Source organism: Drosophila biarmipes, chromosome 3L, assembly GCF_025231255.1.
Source record: "Drosophila biarmipes strain raj3 chromosome 3L, RU_DBia_V1.1, whole genome shotgun sequence".
In the NCBI taxonomy this organism is placed as follows: domain Eukaryota; kingdom Metazoa; phylum Arthropoda; class Insecta; order Diptera; family Drosophilidae; genus Drosophila; species Drosophila biarmipes.
The window spans coordinates 11,453,578-11,473,864 of NC_066613.1; the positions used below are offsets into that span (position 1 = coordinate 11,453,578).

The 20,287-nt window shown below is 39.2% G+C and overlaps 2 protein-coding genes across 4 annotated transcripts; both read left to right on the forward strand.

The window, feature by feature from the left end:
• The first annotated feature begins 463 nt into the window (after window positions 1–463).
• LOC108028354 (serine/threonine-protein phosphatase rdgC) lies at window positions 464–16,659 on the forward strand. 3 transcript variants are annotated; one of them, XM_017100111.3, is made up of 13 exons: window positions 464–536; window positions 8,107–8,839; window positions 12,025–12,152; window positions 12,424–12,505; window positions 12,568–12,692; window positions 12,752–12,919; window positions 12,973–13,176; window positions 13,441–13,590; window positions 13,653–13,718; window positions 13,772–13,957; window positions 14,345–14,752; window positions 14,864–14,963; window positions 15,022–16,659. In XM_017100111.3, the coding sequence occupies exons 2-13, from the start codon at window positions 8,572–8,574 to the stop codon at window positions 15,375–15,377; spliced, it is 2,241 nt and encodes a 746-aa protein (XP_016955600.1). In that variant the 5' UTR covers window positions 464–536; window positions 8,107–8,571; the 3' UTR covers window positions 15,378–16,659. The 3 variants fall into 3 exon arrangements, with proteins under 3 accessions (XP_016955600.1, XP_043951355.1, XP_050742722.1); XM_044095420.2 differs by lacking the exons at window positions 464–536; window positions 8,107–8,839 and adding exons at window positions 10,903–10,950; window positions 11,381–11,696; XM_050886765.1 differs by lacking the exons at window positions 464–536; window positions 8,107–8,839 and adding exons at window positions 10,909–11,038; window positions 11,381–11,696.
• Window positions 16,660–16,905: 246 nt separating this feature from the next.
• LOC108028353 (uncharacterized) lies at window positions 16,906–18,014 on the forward strand. The gene is made up of 2 exons (XM_044095419.2): window positions 16,906–17,809; window positions 17,872–18,014. Exons 1-2 carry the CDS (start codon window positions 16,906–16,908, stop codon window positions 17,880–17,882), a joined length of 915 nt encoding a protein of 304 aa, XP_043951354.1. The 3' UTR covers window positions 17,883–18,014.
• Window positions 18,015–20,287: the final 2,273 nt, after the last annotated feature.

The window sequence follows — 20,287 nt, forward strand, 5'->3', positions numbered from 1 at the left end:
AAAATTAATATACGTATGTTATTGTCTACATTCCTATTAATGGTCTCTTTTCTAAACGTTTATTGTAATTTAAAAGCATTGAGATGGTTGTCTGGTTACTTTACGATATAATTTTTAAGCGTAAATAAATATTAAAAATGTAATTCGGGAAGACCTTTTCTATTAAAAGAAAAAACTATTTTCGTTGGGAAACTATTTTTTAAGTGTACTGGGAATGCGTGGGAGAGAGCGAGAGAACCGCGCGCAGCCTCCGCTGCGAAGCGAACAGGAATGGCAATGAAACGGGGCAATCAGCTGATGCGGCCATCGCTCTTTGTTTTGCTTTCGGCAGCATGGCGGCACATGGTGAGAGCAGGAGAGAGTGAGAGGTCGGCGGCGACGCCGGCTGAGGCGGCGGCTGAGGCAGCGACTGAGGCAGAGGCCAAAAAGGATTTCCGAGCTGGTGGCCTGCGTTCAGTTTGTAACGGTATTCCACCCGCCACGGTCGCCCGAGCAGCGGAGCGCGCACACCCGTACATCCGCACATCCGTTCACCCGTACGTATACGTAATGCTCTCCGCCCAGTACGCGCTATTTCCGATCCAAGGCAGCATATGCTTTTGGTTTTGTTCTGGCTCTGCTTCTGGACCCCCTTCCCCGCGGTTGCCTCTGGTTATATCTGTCACCACGAGCATTTTTGTGTGTGGCTTCATTTAATGCCTTCGCCGCCTTCTATATGGCTGTGTGGCATACGCGGCGTATACGTATGCTTCTGCCTTTATGGTCGTCGGCGTTTATCTCTTTCGTTGGACCCATGAAATTTCTGTGTTTGTTTACGCTCACGCCTTTGCGTTCCGGCCACTTGTGCCGCCGAATCGGAATAGTCCTGAATGCGCTGCGTCGGCGGCACATCCTGAGTGCCAGCAAAAACTGTCCGAGCGTATCGGCTTTTTATTCGCGCTCCTCAATTTAGTGCGTCGTTTCGTAGATTACTAACGAATTCCCAGCATTAAATGGGATCAAAAAACTAAAATCGACCGACGCGACGGTTGAGAGACACTCGAAAATACTGTATGCCAAAGAACATGCATTCCCAAACGTTCCACACATATAAGTAGCACATCTATCATCGGTACACCTAAAAAAATAGAAACCAATTGCTAAACACAATGATATATTTTTAAAATAATAGTGTAAAATTAAAAAATCCTTTTTCTAGGATGATAGTAAGCTAACACTTTTTAGTGGAATATTATATGACGCGAAGATTCACATTCATAATTCAAAACAATAAAGAGGCGTTTATTCACTTTAATAATAGTATAATGTTTTTAGTTTTATTTTAGATGTGTTTTGGCAATATTCAAAAGTATTCAGTCCTCAGAATGTACTTTTCTCATAAATCAGAATAGCCATAAAGAAATTAATTAAACGTACCAACGTAAAAGTACTTTTCCCTGTGTAAAAGTGAATTTCAAAATATGTACTCATGTCTGCCAGGAACAAGACCAAGCAGGAGAAATGTTTTAATGGAAAAATAAAAACAAAAGAAAATGGAAAGGTGATGACAGCCGGAATACGAAAAAACAAGACTTGCAGCCAATTAATAATAGATAAACGATTCCATTACGATCCAAAGGTGTTTGCCATATGAATTACTCATGGTATTTGGTATTCCACATGAGAAACGCAATATTTGCCCAATCCATTTATCCATTTGCTGCGAGCTCAGTATGTATAAGTCCCGACAAGTATTATGTTAAGATATAAGTATGTATATTTCTGACCTATCTCTGTGCCATTTGGCGGTGGCAAACATTTTGGGAAAATGAGGACAGACAAGTGCAGTGTTTTTAAAACAAACAAGCAAAAAAGCCATAACAAAAGACTTAGCCGAGCAGACGGGGGAAAAATGTAAATAAGAGCGGTGGGCTTCTAAAGTGGGCACAAATTTGAAAGAATACTCTTGGTGTCAAAAAATGTTTCGAGATTTATAGTGTGTCGGCGAAGCAATTTAATATTGCACATTCTTTTTAACAAAGTAAGCCTGACAATAAACCTGATAAACCTAGAAAGCTCCAAAGTAGTATTTAATGTTTTCTTTTTTAATTTTCTTAAATTATTTTGTAAATTCTAAAAGAACGTTTTTTTCTCTATTATATTTCTCTATATTTTTTCTTTAAATTGAGTTCTTCTTTTTCGATAAAACTTCACCCCTTCTATATCTAGAAGGAGGAATTTATTAGGTCCTTTACCTTGTGCCCGATTTCTTGTTCCACTCCACACTCGCACTCATAATTTGGGCAACCTGCCCACTCGGATTCGGGCCAATTGACGGCGGACTGGCGGACTAACGGGCTGGCGGACCGGTGGAAGATTAGCAACCGCCCACCTCCGAGAGGTTGTAAAAGTGAGAATGAGTTTTATGTGCCGCACAGGCAACAAATCTCGTTGACGTTTGGCATTTGATTTCCAGCCTTTTCCTTACGCTCCTCCTTTGTTTCCTCGGGACTCGGGACTTAACTTACTTATATTCGTGATTTCGTTTATTTTTTCCACAGTTCGGTTGAGTTCTTTTTTTGTACTTTTTCGCACGAATTCCCGGCGGCTTCTTTCTTGGGGCGACACGCCAGCAGCCCCAGAATTTCTCACCACTTCCGATTTAATTTTTTTTGTTATGGCTTTCCTTTTGCTTATCCCCAATTTTCCACGGTCACCGAAACAGTGCCAGAGCAGCTCCTTGAAGTTGCCTTGTTTCTGCTGTTTTCCTAACACGAAATGCCAAGTTCGAGTCATTTAAATTCGGCACAAAGTTGCGGTGAGATCCTCCCCACAATGCCGGCTTGAACTAAGTTGATTGTGCAAAAGTTTCATTGTCGGACCACGGAAATCGGACTGAAACCAAAAAGCAATTAACTTAAGGCTATTAACCGAGTTCCTTGGGGAATTCGTTTAAGTTCGGATTAGCAAGTACAAAACTGAGAGTTTAAAAACAGGAGTTTGCCAGAAGTTTCATTCACTGATGCAAGCCACCTAAAGTTCTTGATGGATTACAAAAAATGTAGAACATATTAGGCGAACAGAATCACATCCATTTAATTAAATACGAATTTAGGGAATTTTATACCAATTAGGCTGAATAAACTTATGATAGGCAGGATATTACGAGGCCGTCGGAAGGAAATTCCAGCTAGCACCATCTGACGGATTTTGCGCGCATTAAAAGCCCCCAGACATTCATTCGGTTATCCAAACAAGATAAGAAATTTAAAACTCCTAACGAAAATCGATTAAATTAAGCAGCTTAGCCGCCATCCCCCAGGGAGCAAGGTGCCGTCATTTTCACGCCTGATTTGTTAACCAAAACGAAGGCATCGGGTCGGTATGCGGATACTTTTCCATGGCAATTAAGCCGCAGTGTTCGCTCACTTTTTTCGGCTACACTGGTATAAAAGTACTAGTACTTCAGGTGCTATACATCAAATCCAAGTACTGGAGGTTCATTTTCACATAATCGCCTGAAAGCCATAACGTTTTCCTGTTCAGATTCGTTTTACAGCCCTTCAAACCTTACCTTTCCTTTGGCGTCCTTCTCAAATTGTGCAGTCATCAAGTATAAAAAGAAAATAAAAGCTTTCTTTCCAAGCCTCACTCAACGAATCGCCACATAAACGATGCAATCAGGCTTATACATATTTAAAAATACTCTTTTGGTAAATTTTTTATCCATTCTGGGTTTTATGTTGAATCACCCAGACCCCCAATAAAGGAGGAAAATAAGGAGCATTTTGAATGGACTTTGGGGTTTTCTCTTCTCTGAGTGTAGTAAGGGTGAATAAATCATGGTTCTCACAGCTGGCTGGAAATTTTAGTCCATATGGCCGTAGGTGTCGGCTGCCGAAGCCCAATCTGCGCTAATTCCCAATTTGGTTTATAAATAAAAGTAACAAATCGGCCTTTAACGATGACGAACATCAGCATCCGAGCTGACATCATTTCAAAGTCGTTAAAACCTTCGCCCCGTTAATGGGCTTCCCCAAAAGCGACTTGGGGCAGTAAAACTGCAAAATTGAATGGCGCACCTTTATGGGCAGCGCGTGATGCGTCCATAGGTCCTGGCAGGTCCTGGGCATCCCGCCTGTAAGTCCTGGGCATCCCGCCTGTAAGCCTATTGGTACACCTGTTACCAGACACGTGTCTTTCAGAAAATTTACTACGGCAACTTAATTAAAAGCGTAGGAAAACTAAATTACCTGTCGCAGAATTTGAGTGAACAAATTTCTCGACTGACCTTGGAATCCCGATAATTAGCTCAATTATTTTAGCAAAGCAAATTATTGAGGCACTCTGCAAAATTAGCGCAAATGAGCAGGGCTCCTAATGAATTTATCGAGCAGCCTGTAGAGTAAAAGGTGTCAGAGCTCTCAAACACAATAGTTTTATAGCAAGTTTGGGGCAGAATTTCACTATTTAGTTGCCATAAAATACATCTTAAGTATATTTTCACAACGAACAAAGCATATTATATTAAAATTATTAGCTTTCGTTATGTACCTACTTGGCTTTATAAGTTGTTGTGGTTTTGGTGTTCAATTACTGAAGAAATTATCAAGCAAACAATAATCACAAAACCAAGGAAAATGTGTGTGCTGTTTTTAATGTGTATTGAGTGGAACCATTTCTTATTGATTGTAGGTTATCATTTGTATTACATTTAATTTAACACAACTTAGGGAGTACTTCACTAGAACACGATTTCATTAGTGACCTTTTTAATTTATTAGATATTTTTGTCAGTTGAGGTCGAGAAAACAAAGGCGAAACACAAGGGCCCTTCTCCCATCGATAGGGGGTATTAAAGAAATCTTTGTTTACCCATACATTAATGCAGCCACCGACTCCGACTTGAAACATTATCTTCAGTAAATACTAACTTAATTGCTGCTGGGCTCCCTTAAGCGTTGTTTGCGGAACTGAAATGCGGGCAAATTTGCTGATTGTCACACAGGCTGACGTGCAATTTATCGTAATTGAGTCAGGCCAACAATCATTTTTTGATCGCTCCACACACGCACTTGGGGAAAATGCTGGAAAATGGGTGGCGAGGCAGGGGGAGGACTCGATGAGTTGGCAGGACCCATTACGGCCAGTGTCCGTTCTCTGTCTGAAAATGCCAACTTCTGTTGGCCCGCTCTTTGCCATGGGATTAATGGACAAATAACGTATTCCCGTCTGCAAATGTGCTGGCGGATAATCTCATTATCTTGCTGTCTTGACCCAGGAAACCCGGACATCGACCGGCAGCCCGGAAACCGGAAATTGGCCACTAGGCTGTGGTAATTGAAATAAATAGAGTTGGCTCTTGGCCACCTAGAGGGCTAGCAGTTCTGGGAATCGATCAACTTGGCCTAAAACCTTTCCGTCACTGCCAACTACATTAATTGGCTTATATTTGCTGGTACAAGAAAGATGGCATATGTGTTTACCAAAAAGAATCAGATACTTTGACATTTAAGTTCCTTAAAATAAGGTTCATTTTATTACCTATAAGAAACTAAGTATTACATCTAACCCAAGTGAAATATGTTTGGCTCTTGGAATCCTCTAACAAATTTAAAATAAATTCTTTAAACATGTTTAGCTTTTTTAAACAAAATTCGTCTTTTAAAAACGGTCTTTGAATTCCCCGAATTAGCTTAACTTTTTATCCATCGTTGCCAACAGCGTTAATTGGCTTAAATGGCTAATTCTCTGAGTCAGATGAATGTTGAATTGCCATCTTATTGAAGAGAAATATTTTCTGACTGCGCAAGTCTTGCCCAAATTGAATTTAAAAGTTTTCCATATTGATGGAAAACTTGGAGTTGGGCTCTTGAATGTGGTCTAATAATTCGCAGAATAATGCTAATCAGCATAAAGATTTATGTTAAACTTGTAAAAGTTGTTAAGCAAGCTGTACAAGTGAAGACTAATTAAAATATGTAAGCCAAGCCATGTCGTATTTATCATATTCAATTTAAAAGTTCAACAATGTGACCGAAAATCTTTAAAGAATTTAAGCCATTTCAGCTGTAAGTCATTTTCACTTTAGACAAATTAAATTTCGATAAAAGCCTCGCGCCTGGTTTTCCCGCTAAATTTACATTTTTTCCTAACGAAATTTTCGCGCGAAAAGTGCCATTGGGACAAAGTGCAAAAAGCACGGCCAACGTCTGCGTTGTATTGGTCCTTTTTTTTTGTATTTTATTCCCCAGCAGTTTACCTGGTGAGGAGCCAATTTCTTTCTGAGCAGTGGGGGTTAAGTGTTCACCCGAGTTCCTCAATCTTTGGCTTCAGAATGTAATAATTGAAATTTGCATGGGTATTAAAGTTCAAAGGGACCATGATAGAATTTTACGAACTTGGCAACCAATCTATACAAAATTGTTATTCATGGCCTTAAAGTTAAAAGAAATAAACCACAAATTTAAGTTTTCTGTGGACGGAATCATTTTATTACCAGTTAATCAATGACAAAATACTTCTGTTGTCAACCAAATATACTCGTATGTATTGGAATCACGAAATCTCTAACAAATGAGTTTTTGCTAAGCTATTATAATAATTATTATTATTGTCCGGATTATTTGACGACAATTTTGTGGCCCCCAAAATATTTTAACAAGATAAATCGACTTTATTGAGATTCGGTTCTCTTGCTTGCACGTTTTTAGGAGAAAAAGATGTAGCTTAAGATATTTAATTTCATTCTGTTAAGTGAACTAACTTTTAAAGTATAACTTTAAATTTAAAGAGTATTTAAAAGGCCAATTACAGTAAAAGAATACATTTGAGGCCATGTTTTCATTAGAAATTGCATTAAGATGCTAAAATTTAATGTAGTGAAACGTAATTTCCTGCAGCCAAAATATATTCATTCGTAAGCTGAGGAAGAAACATTAAGGCATCTGCAAAGCCTCGCCGGAAAATATGGCGAAAATAATATGGGAAAAGTAGCAAGTGAAACGCCTTTCTGGCAAATAAATTTCTGGCTCTTCCTTTTGGCACTATGTTTCCAGCGATTAATCAATACCACCTTTTGCGCTGCCTTTATATTTAGGACTCGCCCCACCGCACGGGTCCTGGGTCCCCTGGTCCTGGGCCGCTACAGGTTAGCATTTTAATTTCACACTCGCTGGACCTGCCGTCGGTGAGGGAGCTGTCTGCGAGTGTGACTGTCCGTGTGGCTTTATGGCTCAATTGGTGAAAATTGGTTTGTTTGTCTGCAGCCACTCAAGGGAACTCTGGCTTCATAGGAGCTGACAGGCACAAAGGACAAAGGACCTCGGGCTCTCGGCCACAACCCGTTCTACGCTGTACTATCACATCTATACTATATAGTGGTCGCGTATCGGTTGAACGGTTCTAGCACCGCAAAACCACAGACCCGTAGAAAGGAACCATAAATACTGGACAAAGGGGGTGTGTCTCTTTAGTCCTGACCAGAAAAGCAATCCTTCGCCTGCAGCAGTCAATTGATTCGATACATAATAGCAAGGCTTTTACATATGTTTTTCTGCCCTTTACCAGTAATCACCTATGCATGCATTATGTTCCTTGGTTTCGCTGTGGGCTGTGTGGGGCACCATAATTTGCATATTGTTATGGTACATTTATTTGGGCTCTTGCTCGAAGTGATAGTACATACAGTTTCTTATGGTATTTTAAAAAGATAAATAGCGGCTTGAACTTTTTTGCATATTATTATCCCCTTTTATCGTTTCTTATCAGACCAAAACCCGGAAATGGCTTGGTCCCATATTTGATTTATCTAAGAAATATGTCTAGAATTGGCATTCCTCTACCATTAACCACAAATTGCTTGTAATTGTAGCCCTAACATAAACAAGTTGACCACAATCAAAGTGGGCAGTATGTAATAACCAGAACAAACTATAATTATAATGGGGTGTTTGGTTGCCACGTCATCGTGGTTGAGTAAGCAATAATGAATGTCCAGAGTTTCCTAATTTCCAGTTAAATTCGCTTCCATAATTCAACCGCAGCTAATGCAGCAGTTGCTTTTATTGTTTCCCCCGAGACAAATCCCGAAAATATTTAAATCGCTTTCGTTGTATTTTTCTTTAGCATTTGGCATTCAAGAATCGGATTTTGCACAAAGGAAATATGAGAGGCGCAATCAGCGACAGCGAAATGAATAAATTACGCGAAAATAAAATCAATTTGCATTAAGAGCTGGAGACGAGCGACTAGCCAACGTCGGACGCGTCAGGCGGACTGCTGCCACAGAGCCCTGGAGAACCTAGACGCTAACCATCCCTCATCCACCGACTGACAGCCATTTGAAGGACAAACAAGGCTAGGCGCTGGCCCATGAGCTGCCGGGCGGGCAAATTATATTACCTTGTCAGGCGAGTGACATAAGGCGGACCTCTCGGCCTCTTGGCCCCGCACTCCGCACCCAAAGCCCATGTGTGGATCCCAGTGAGGTGACTGGTGACTGGTGGCAGGTGGGTGGTGGCTTCTCGGAGGCACTGGGGTCACGTCTTGGATTACTAAATCGCCAACGCCATCGCCATCGCCACCGCCGGAATGCTACGCAGCTGCGTGTGCCTGCGCACCGACGATGACGGGAAGCGGCGCAGCTCCTCCGTGGAAGACGCCTCCTCGTGCCGCTCGTCGGAAATAGAGCGCGTGGGCGCCAGCATGCAGACTTTGGGTCCCAATGGACAGCCGCAGTCATCCGCCGCGCAGACGAGCACCAGGGCCTCCAGTCTGCTGCAGCTCTTCCAGCGGCGAGGTTGGTGCAAGCACTTCCGCAAGCCGCTCCGGGGCATGAGCGCCTCCCGGGCCGAAAAGAGTGAGTACCGCTTTCTTCGTGGATAATCCTGACATCAATCCCTGGAGCAAAGAAGATTCTGACTGATCGTTTAGGGATATAGCGCACAAAGGAAAATGCCTTTCTTCTTTATCAGTTTGGTAGTTTTGATCAGAAACTACGCAGATCTACATCTCTAAAATCTAAAAAAGGTAGAATGTCTAAAATTATTGATCGACTTCTTAAAGGTATATCAACATAAAAAAAATTTAAAGCTAAAATTAAAGTTCTTTGAATCGAATTTACATCTTTCTTATACATCCTTTCTGTCCTTAAAAAGGAAATTGAAAATGCAGTGATCTATTCTAATTTTTAAAAGATCCCTGAAAAATTAACATTTTAATTGGATTTAGATTTTCATAAATTAAATCTGGCTTAGTTGCCCGAAAAAGTATGCTTTGATTTTTAAATTCAGGATCGAGTTCTTAAAAATAAGGAAGGCAATCCACAAGTTTTTTTCTGTGCACAATAATCAGGTTTATTTAAAGGGGATTTGTGCGAAACGGGCAATGAAACCAACGATTGCAACTAGCCTAATCCAGTTACTATGGCCTCTGGGTTTCTGAAAGTAAAAGCTCCCCAGGGCATATGCCCCATTGGATTTATTACCCTTTTAAAAATGCGAATAACAGCCAGGCCTGTCCTAGAATGGTAAAAAAAATATGTTTTATTTGCGGCTACAAACTTAAAGCTTACGATGACACGGCTAGCCTAGGTCATCGATTTTTAATTTTGTAACGATATTGGAAAACTCAATTTCTTAGACTACAAGAAATAGAAACAAACAGTAGAAATAAAAGAAACCTTAAAACATCAAGTTTCAAATCAATTTTATCAAAAATCAGAGGCAAACTACCCATGATCAATAGGTACTTTTAAAACAAAAAAAAAACATCTGAATACTAACTTTATTATAACAGAAAGGGTACTTAGCCTCCTTAGGGTACATGCACAAGATTGTATATCTTAAATAGTTGGCCAATTTCCCTAAATTTAAACTCGTACATGGACACATTTTAGCACTTACGATTACCATGTGGCCGGAATACATAATAAGTGGGTTAAGCGCGCAAGTTTATTACTATGTTCAACATTCGCGCTGGGTGGTAAAACTTGGGTTTTCGTAGCCGGCTACAAAGTAAAGACTTTTGGGGACCTTGTACTGCAGTTGCATTTGCCCTTTCCCGGCTATTGAAACACTCAGTTGCTCTGGCCAAGTGTGTCTGTTGTGGTGTTCCGGCGCTTGCGCTAACCTTTATTTATTGTTCCAATTTGCTAAACAAACGGTTCAGGTGGACCTAAAAAGCCAGAGACACGACATAAGCAAAGAAAGAAACAGCCGCCTTGGCTGGACAGCTGGCTATTAGTGGAAACCCCACTATAAACCTACATACACGATATGTATGAACACATAGAAGTCCCAGCCAGTCACGCAGCCAGAAATTAACCCACAAGCACGCGGACGTGGACGCAAATTGGAAAGGGGAAAGGTTACCACCACCCCCGACCAGTGTTTTTAGCTACTGTAATTGGGGAAAGCACAGTGGGAGTGTTTTGACAAAGTTGCCAAGAAAAACAGGAATTTCAGCATTTTTAGGGACTTAGCCTTGAGATGTTAGTTTATTTTAATCATATTGGAGCCTAAAAACAAAGTTCTTATGTGACTGACATCAATGACATACTATCCAGAAAATTAAATAATTCAATAAAAAACTAAGACATTTAAAAGTGAATTCTTTTTGTCATAAATAAATTAATAATTTTAACCTTTTGGCGGAATTTCTATGATATCAATCGACAAACAAAGGATATTACTCACCAAAAAAATTATTAAATCTGTTCTAGTGTTTCCGAATACGATATTTGTATGTAAATGAGGATATTGGGACGTGCTTTTTGCTTTCCCCAATTGAAAGTGTCAACAGAAACTGTTATTTGGCCCATTGTGTGAGTGGTAAAAGTTGAAAAAGAGCATTTAAGCCAAAGAAAACGGAATGCAGGCCGTGGGTATCGCGTTCGAAATGAGCAGTTTTGGGTTCCAGTTCCAGTCGGTCGTCTATCTAGTTTCAAGTGTGCACGGACAAGTGTAAAATGTCAGACACAACAGCTCGTGGTTGAAGTTTTTTATCCGACAAATTCACATTTATAAGCAAAATACGTCGCCAGTGGAATAATTACTTAGTACTTGATGTTTATCAAAAGTGGAATTTAATAACCGTTTAATTAAAATAAATTGCTTGAAATATTCAATAAAATGTGTTGCAAGTAAACGCTAATAATTTGTTGCAACTTAAATTTGATATGACTAATGGCCTTTAAGTTTAACGAGCATTCCACTTAACTCATGGGAAGATAATTGATTTAAAGGACATTTAATGGATAGTTCATATATTTGTTGACAGGCTAAAACCGTTTTTATAAGTTTACAATTAAAAATAATAATAATAATTTGTTCAGATTTTAAAAGATTGTAGTGAATTATTGTGATTTAAGTCTAAATATTGATTGTCAAATCCTTTTCAGTTTGGTTTTTCTGTGAATCCGATTTATATAATCTTCGCGAGCGGAAAGCAGTTTTCAACGGATGTCGAAACGTTAACAAAAGCCCCGTCTTATGGGTTGCATAAATTTGATAAAGAATAGAGGTCCACCTTCGCCACCAGATCTAGAGACAAGTGTGTAAAGACTTTAAAGCGGCAAAAAATAATTATAGCTGCGTAATGTTAATCAGTTGTTAGCCCAAAAAAGCCCCAAAGCCCCTTCCCAGCCACAGTCTTTGACGTTTTCAGCATTGTGTTAATAGCAGACGAATAAATTTGCATCAAAATGGATGAGAACGGCAAGTACTTTGTGGGAGTAATCATTTCGAGTCCCCAAGTCCCCGCCCCCCGAATCCCGCCCCGATCAAAATTCCCTGATTAAAATGTGTGTATTTCGTTAAGTGCACTGTACTGTGAGTAATAAGCGACCGAGGCGAAAATGTCAAGGGGGAAAACTTGGCAGCCGAAAATTTCTAGTGGCTTTAATGGCCATAACAAAGGGTTTCGGAATGTTGCATACTACTTGCCCCATGCAGGATGCCCTTGATGTTTTTGGACCCCCCATAAAATACTTTATTGGTCCTGAAGCGAAGTCTTAAAATCCCTCCACGTATATATATTTTGCAGCCATTCGAGCGGCAATATTCATCCAGAAATGGTATCGCAGGCATCAGGCCCGTCGCGAAATGCAGAGGCGTTGCAACTGGCAGATCTTCCAGAACCTGGAATACGCCAGCGAACAGGACCAGGCTGAGGTGGGTACATATGTACAAGACATGTACAAGACTTTTATATAGATGAAGGCGCCACATATGTACAAGACATGTACAAGACTTTTATATAGGTGAAGGCGCCACAGAGAGCTTAAGAGACCCGTAGAACAAAAAGAACCCTCGACGACGTCGGTCGAGTGCATTTGTAGAGTTTCAAAAGTCGATAGCCATCAACTCAGCTGTGAAACTTTGTCGCAAGTGCATTGTTGACCCACTCTGCTAATTTATTTCCATTTCCCCTGTTTTTCCACAGCTATACAAATTCTTTAATGACCTCATTAAGCACATGCCCCAGGCTGCGGGCAGGAAGAATCAGTACCAAGGATCCGCTCATGGTGGGTTTGGAAAAATAAAATATTATAATATTTATTACTCAACATTATATCCTTGTCTTCAGTTTCCGTACTGGATGAGAAAGATGACCTCGTTGAAGAGTTTGGGGACATTGTGAATGCCAAAATCGAGTTGCCAATACGAAAAAACCATATTGATCTATTGATTGACGTCTTCCGCAAGAAACGGGTAGTGAAAACTTTTAATAATGTGTATATATATATAGTATATATGCTTTGTTTTTTTAGGGAAACCGATTGCATCCAAAATACGTGGCCCTAATCCTACGCGAGGCTGCCAAATCCCTGAAGCAGCTGCCCAATATTTCCCCGGTGTCCACGGCTGTTTCCCAGCAAGTCACGGTTTGTGGGGATCTTCACGGAAAATTGGACGATCTTCTTGTGGTGCTGCATAAGGTGGAGATTGCTTTTCTCAAAGCCCGTACCTATTATTGAACCATCTTTTGCAGAACGGTCTTCCTTCATCTTCCAATCCCTACGTGTTCAATGGCGACTTTGTGGACAGGGGCAAGCGGGGCTTGGAGGTCCTTCTGTTGCTCCTCTCACTCTACTTGGCTTTCCCCAATGCAGTTTTCCTCAACCGTGGAAACCACGAGGACAGTGTCATGAATGCCCGCTATGGATTTATCCGGGAGGTGGAAAGCAAGTATCCTGTAAGTAGCAGAGCTTTTAAAAGGCTTAGCCATCACTACACAGAAAAAACTGAATATGCAAATTTTATGAAGATATTTTATTATATATTATGAACAGACAAAAAAATCAATGAACTTTTTTGTAAAAAAAATGGTATTCTTAAAAAAATATATATATATATTATTACATATTAAGTAAGGTTCAAGACTTCATCTCTTGCCAAAATGTAAATGTGTTAAAATTATTAGATGACTTAATTAATAATAATTTTTTCCCGTGTGCAGCGAAATCACAAGCGTATTTTGGCCTTCATCGACGAGGTCTACCGTTGGCTTCCCCTTGGCTCCGTTCTCAATAGCCGAGTGTTAATCGTTCACGGAGGTTTCTCGGATAGCACAAGCCTAGATCTAATCAAAAGTATTGACAGGGGCAAGGTAAATTTATACCACCCAAAGTTTTTTTATTGCCTTTATATTTTAATTTCCTCCCCTTGCAGTATGTGTCTATCTTGCGGCCTCCACTGACGGATGGCGAGCCACTGGACAAAACCGAGTGGCAGCAGGTAATGGCGAAGATACTATCTATAGGTAATGTATTCAAACCAAGTTTTTTCAGATCTTCGACATTATGTGGAGCGATCCGCAGGCCACAATGGGCTGTGTTCCAAATACCCTGAGGGGAGCTGGTGTTTGGTTTGGGCCGGATGTGACTGACAACTTCCTCCAGCGACATCGTCTTAGCTATGTCATTCGATCCCACGAATGCAAGCCCAATGGTCATGAGTTTATGCACGACAACAAGGTGGGTTCAACAGGTTTCTTAATTATTTCTTTTATAAATATATAATAATACTGAAAAACTCCTATGAGAAGACAATTGTCTTGCCATTATATTGGGGCGGTCCGGCCAGAGCCCCCACCACTTACTTCGACCTGTCAGCCATGCATTTGCAATTTACATGCATAGTAAATTAAGAGGATAATGGGAATATTGCGGTTGAATAATAATTATTACAAGCGGCCATAAGTGTATTGATTTTGTTAGGTTAATTTGGACAAGTGACATGTGCCAACAGAGTGACTTTTGTGGCTTGGCAAGTCTATTAAAGGACATTTGTGTTCTATCTAAATTAATTGTCAAGGCTCAGCAGCTTATAATATCATATGTTACTGTTCTTTATATCCACAGATAATCACAATTTTTTCGGCCTCGAACTACTATGCCATTGGATCCAATAAAGGGGCTTATATCCGCCTGAACAACCAGCTGATGCCCCATTTTGTTCAGTATATATCGGCGGCCTCACAAACAAAGCGATTGTCTTTCAAACAGCGAATGGGCATTGTGGAAAGTTCGGCGCTCAAGGAGTTGGCGGTGCGTATGCGTGATCACCGGGATGAATTGGAGGACGAGTTCAGGAGGTATGATCCCAAGGACAGTGGTTACATATCCATCTCGAACTGGTGCAAGGTGATGGAGAAGGTCACCAAGTTGGGACTGCCCTGGCGACTTCTTCGCGACAAACTGGCTCCGGGGACAGATAGCCAGAAGGTTAACTACAACAGAACCCTGGATTTGTTGGACACGGATGTTATAGTAAGTTTTATACCTCAAGTAAAAAATAATGCATACTTCAATTAAAAATAAAATGAAGTTTATTATTTACTTCTAAGTTATTAGACTTCATGAACTTATTTTATAATTTAGCTCGAAGCCGAAGCCGATGGCATGTCAGTAATGGACGCTCTATATGCCAACAAGGCAAGCTTGGTGGCCATTTTCAATATCATTGATGCTGATAATTCCGGTATGCTCAAAAAAAATATCTTCCTGATTTTCCCCATAATAAGTATTTTATTTCCTAGGCGAAATCACCCTAGATGAGTTTGAAACCGCGATTGATTTGCTGGTGGCCCATATGCCAGGTGCCTATTCCAAGGCAGAGATGCTGGAGAAGTGCCGCATGATGGACCTCAATGGAGATGGTAAAGTGGATCTCAATGAATTCCTGGAGGCATTCAGGTTGAGTGACCTGCACAGGAAGGAGCAGCAGGACGAGAATATAAGGAGGCGTTCAACTGGCAGATCGGCCATTGCCAAAACCGCTTCTGATCCCGTCACTTTGTTGGCCGACAAGATCTCAAAAAATACGCTGGTTGTGGAACACGACATCGATCCCACGGACTGCGAGTCGAAAGTAATTGATCCTAAGAAGTCATAAGCGAACCCAATTATCAAGGAAGGAGATAAGTTTGAGTTTTTTGATAAAGTTTTCAAAACGGATTTTATTTGCTCCACTCAAAGCATTTAAAGCACATTCGTTTTTGTTAGTCATTTATTCAAAATATATAAAAATCGCAAGAAAATGTTAACATTTACGTAAAAAGATTACCAAAAATTAAAACATAATTAAAGGCAAAAAATATAAGATCTCTGCAAAAAGAAAAACAGACTGCTGCAGTCACCGAATTTCTCAGCAAATTTAATGGCCATTCCTCTACGCTTTTGATTTAAATGATATGTAATAAAAAAACAATCTAATATGCACTCTTCTGTAAGCTATATCCAGACATAATACTAAAAGTAACTCAAAATATACATAAATTTAAAAAAGGATAGTGTTGGAAGAAATGTAATGTTAAATTTCTAAAACCAAATATCATACGCTTTATATACAAATATAGGCATAAAAACATACATTTTAATTGCTTATCTAACTAACAAAGTTAATGCCCGAGGGATCAACTTCAAATTTTATATCTAGTTCTAAATTTTTATAAAATGACTTAAGCTAAAAAACTTTCTATTAAAGACATTTTCCTTCCCTTACCATAAAATTTCGTCAACGATTCTGTTGTGCGATATTAAATAAAAATATTATATGCTTTAAATTAGGTTAAAATGACGTTGAAAACATAGATTAAAATCTAAATAAGTTTAATGCTTTGGAACCACCATGCGTTTTATAAAGTATATTTAGTACGTAAGAAGTTTAATCGTATTTTATAATATTTCACAAGAACTATGCTTTGGCACAAGTATTTAAGTGCAATTCTTAACTAGCTTGAGAAATTCACTTCATATTTTTAGTTTTCAAATTTTCGTTAAAATATTTTAAAAAAAATAGCTACAGCGAGCATATAAAAACTTTATAACTTTAATAAATGTAATGCAATACAAGTTTGACATTAAAAGTAAATAATAAGTTGTTCAGGAGAAATTTGTAGTTGCTCCTAACATTTTTAATAAATTATGTATTCAAATGATCGTAATCGAGTACCTATGACAAACTAAACCAAAACGCTTCTAAACAGGCACTACAGGACCAATAAATGTAGCTAATCGTTGGCAGTTAAATAACAGTCTATACTAGTCATCAAGTACCATTAATCTAATGTATATCTACTATAAGAAGCACCTGCTCCTATTTGTATTTTGAGCCACATTTCATCGATAGACAAAATATTTTCCAGAAACTTTATTAATAAATATGTTGAGTAATACACGACTCAGTTTATTTCTGGTTTAGAAGATGTTAGTATATCTATTAGTTAGATGGGAAAACACTAAAAATATAATTGTAAATGTTACATATCGAAAACAGAAAAAGGACCATTGAACGGAATAGTTAGTACCTAAATGTTAGTATCAGAAGGTATACACAGGTTCTTTAAAAATAAATATGTCTAGTAAGCCTATGCAGGTAATTTCATTTTTGCAATAGATTGCTCTAAATCGTAAACAAACTTATGAAACATACGAAAAAATATTTCTTTTTACGCATATTTTATTATCAAAATTGCCTGTTTATGGAGAGGTTACAGTGTTCCATTCCTATAAATCCAAATGCAAAGTATCTCTCCAATTCAATCTCGAATGTTTTGTACAGCATTCAGAAATTTGATGAAAGCACTCTTGCTTGGCCGACCCATCAGCGAACAAGGGACGTCTGTAATAGGAAAAAGGTTCGATCGCCTCCGGAAGTTCCTTTGGCCGGAACTGCATCCTGTGTGATTCCAAAAAAAAGGTGCTGTGCATTATGTTGTAACGCTAAGGCAGCTAAGAAAAATACCTACTATCAAATTCTTCAAGCCAGTCAAGATCAGCCGCATTTTAAAGAGGGTTCCAGATGTAAATATAAAAATAATGACTACCAATTTAAACGTGATTCCAAAAATGACAGCATTTACAATGACATCTACGATATTGTGAGGACGCACGTTAACTCCAAAAGGCAACCCCAATATGAAAAGTGTCCAGATCGAGAGGTTTCACTTACTATGCAACCTCCTAAGTTTGAAGTGTATAAAATTCTTCCTGTCCCAACTAAAAACATGGAGAATAAGAGCAAACATCTTCAATCAACTGCTAGATCGCCCCCAAAGTCATCTAAGCTTAACTATCCTATAATATATGTCGATAAACTTCGAGAAAGAACCAATGAGCTTTCGAATTCCAAAGGCCGTCAAACTAAACCGAAATCATCGTCATCCAAGAAAGAGTTCCTCAAATTTCTCAAAAGAGGCAATCAGCGGAATGAAAATTTAAAAGAAGAAAACCATAGGTCAACGAAAATGTTAAGATCCAAATCTCTAACTACCAAACAACCTTTCAATAATATATCTAAAGGCCGAGAGAAAATTGCACAGACAAGTATAAAAAAAGAAAAAGTCAATGCAAGTGTTAAAAATAACTCAAATGTTCCCCCCATCCAGGCCCCTTATAAAGATGTCCTACACGTTCGGGAGTTGCGGTCAAAACAGCTTACTACCAAGCATCCTATCAATGATATACCCAAAGGTCTACAGAAAACCGCAGAAGAAAATATAAAACAAGAAAAGTTACATGAAATTTTCAGGAATAAGAGAAATTTTTCCACCACCAAGGATTCAGTGAAAGGGATTCTAGAGATCGGAGAAAAGCCCGAAGAGACCAATCAGGAGAAAGAAACTGAAAGAGTGCAAACCAATAGGTTAGACTCCATAAAGAGAACTAACAAAGTACGGAAGAAGTCCAGAAAAAGTAGTGATCTGATGCCCACAAAAAAACCCGAAAGCGTTAAAAAGCCAACGTCCAAGTTAAAGTTCTTTAAAAACAAAATTGTTAGCGATAGGATATATATTGTTCGGGGAAGAAATTCAAAGGGGACAACAACGGCATCAATTGTTGGTGGACGCCCTTTGAATGAGATTTATAAGATTCAGGAAAGAAATGAGGCAAAGGAAAAGAAAAAGGAAGAAAACTTAGTACAGGATTCGTATAAGACAGATCGTTTTTTTCTAGGAAGATCGACTTCCAAGGACCAGTTAGACAAGACGACTAAGACGTCAAAATTTAAATCCCCCAAGGTAAAGACTCCTGTTAATTCGAGAGTTAAGGAAATACCCAAAAACACAATAATGCATCAAGAAAGTTTTAATGGAAGAGCAGAGAGGACAGACACTACATCGAAAACTGCCACCAAAGAAGGTGCAGTACGGGTTCAAAAGCTTAAAACGACATATAATAAAATCCGTGACCATGAAGGGCATTCCAAAGGAGGGACTGGTGAATCTAGGTACCCATCTCTTAGATTAAATAATTCTTTAAAAGTGAAACATAAAGTTTATAAGAGATCTAACAGTGAACCGAAATATGACTACAATAAAAAAAGAGTAATGAGAACAAACAGCAATATTTCCATTACCAAACACCCTTTAAAAAGTAACCACAGGCCTTGGAATAATCAGGGAACACACATCCGTAAACGTAAACAAATTGGCAAGACTGACGATATACTAAGCAATATGCGTCCACTTCAAGAACTCCTTAAGGAAAGGATTATACTAGCTCCTTCATCGGAAGAGAAGTATATTCCTCGTGGTAGAAATGCAAGAGAAGAAACGGGCTCGGTGATATCATCATCCTTTAGTAAACGTTCCACTTTGGAAAGCAATCAAGTTCAGGAGAAACCTCCCGATACTAACAAGCTAATGGGAAACCAGGAAAAGAAAGAAGCCACTGAAAAGCAAGAAGCCACCGAAGAAAAACCCACAATTTTCTTAAGAAAAATAAAGTCTCGTAAAATCAGGAAACATAAGAAGCACTTCAAGGGCGGAAAAGCGGCTGTACCAAATTCTTCCACAGAAGAAATCAACTCTGAGCTGGGTAAAAAAACTAAAACGAAAAAGAAAACAAAACCTACAGATATCCAAAAGCTGAAAGAAAACAAAGTAGAAATCAATTCTGAGCTGGGTAGTAAACCTAAAAGGAAAAAGGAAAAAGCTTCAAAAACTTTAGATAACAAAAAGCTGAAAGATGGCGAAGAGGATTATATAGACTGGGGATCTTGGAACTTTCCACTGAAGCCCAATAGAACCATTGGGCAGCCCGAAGAGAACAAAGATGATAAAACCATTTACTTGAGGTCAAAATCATTTAGTATTCTTCAGCCTCCCTTTAAGGAGGAACTTAAAAGTCAAATAAGCATCTATAAAAACGGAGAGTTTCAGGTATTTATGAACAAAGAAACACTAATATCTGTGAATAGCCCAACTGTGAATAGCCCAACTAAAACCAAAACGATGGAGAATGGGGGAGAATCTCCCGCCGGGCTTACAACATCAGCTGCTACGCCAGTGAATTCTTTAGAAAGCTACGACAGTATCAATGAGCAATATAACAAGGGCTTAATGGCGTCAGACTATCATTTTGATCAGTACCTACGTAAAGTAAATAATTTGAATTCTTATAGGCCAGACAGCCTCCTTTTTGGATACCGCAAATCGCAGGAGCGCAAAAACTATCTAGAAAGGTATGGCTCTGGGTCTAGGAAGTTAAGTACGAAGTCAGGCATGTCCACGGAAATGTACAACGAGCGATTGAGGAAGGTGAAGCAATATCTAAACCGCGAAGAAACTTTCGATGGCAATCACACCGAGACGTCTTCAATACTAGATATTGATCTCGAGGGAATCGAGGATCGCGACCTACTGTTATTTCCCTACCCGGAAATATATGAAAAGAAGACAAGTTTATCAGTAGAAAAGGAATCAGATGTTGATAAAAGGATAAGTACTAGTCCGAAACTAACGCCAAAGCAGTCAGATGAAGAGACTGAAAATGTAGTACCCGTGGAAAGGAAGACTGCCT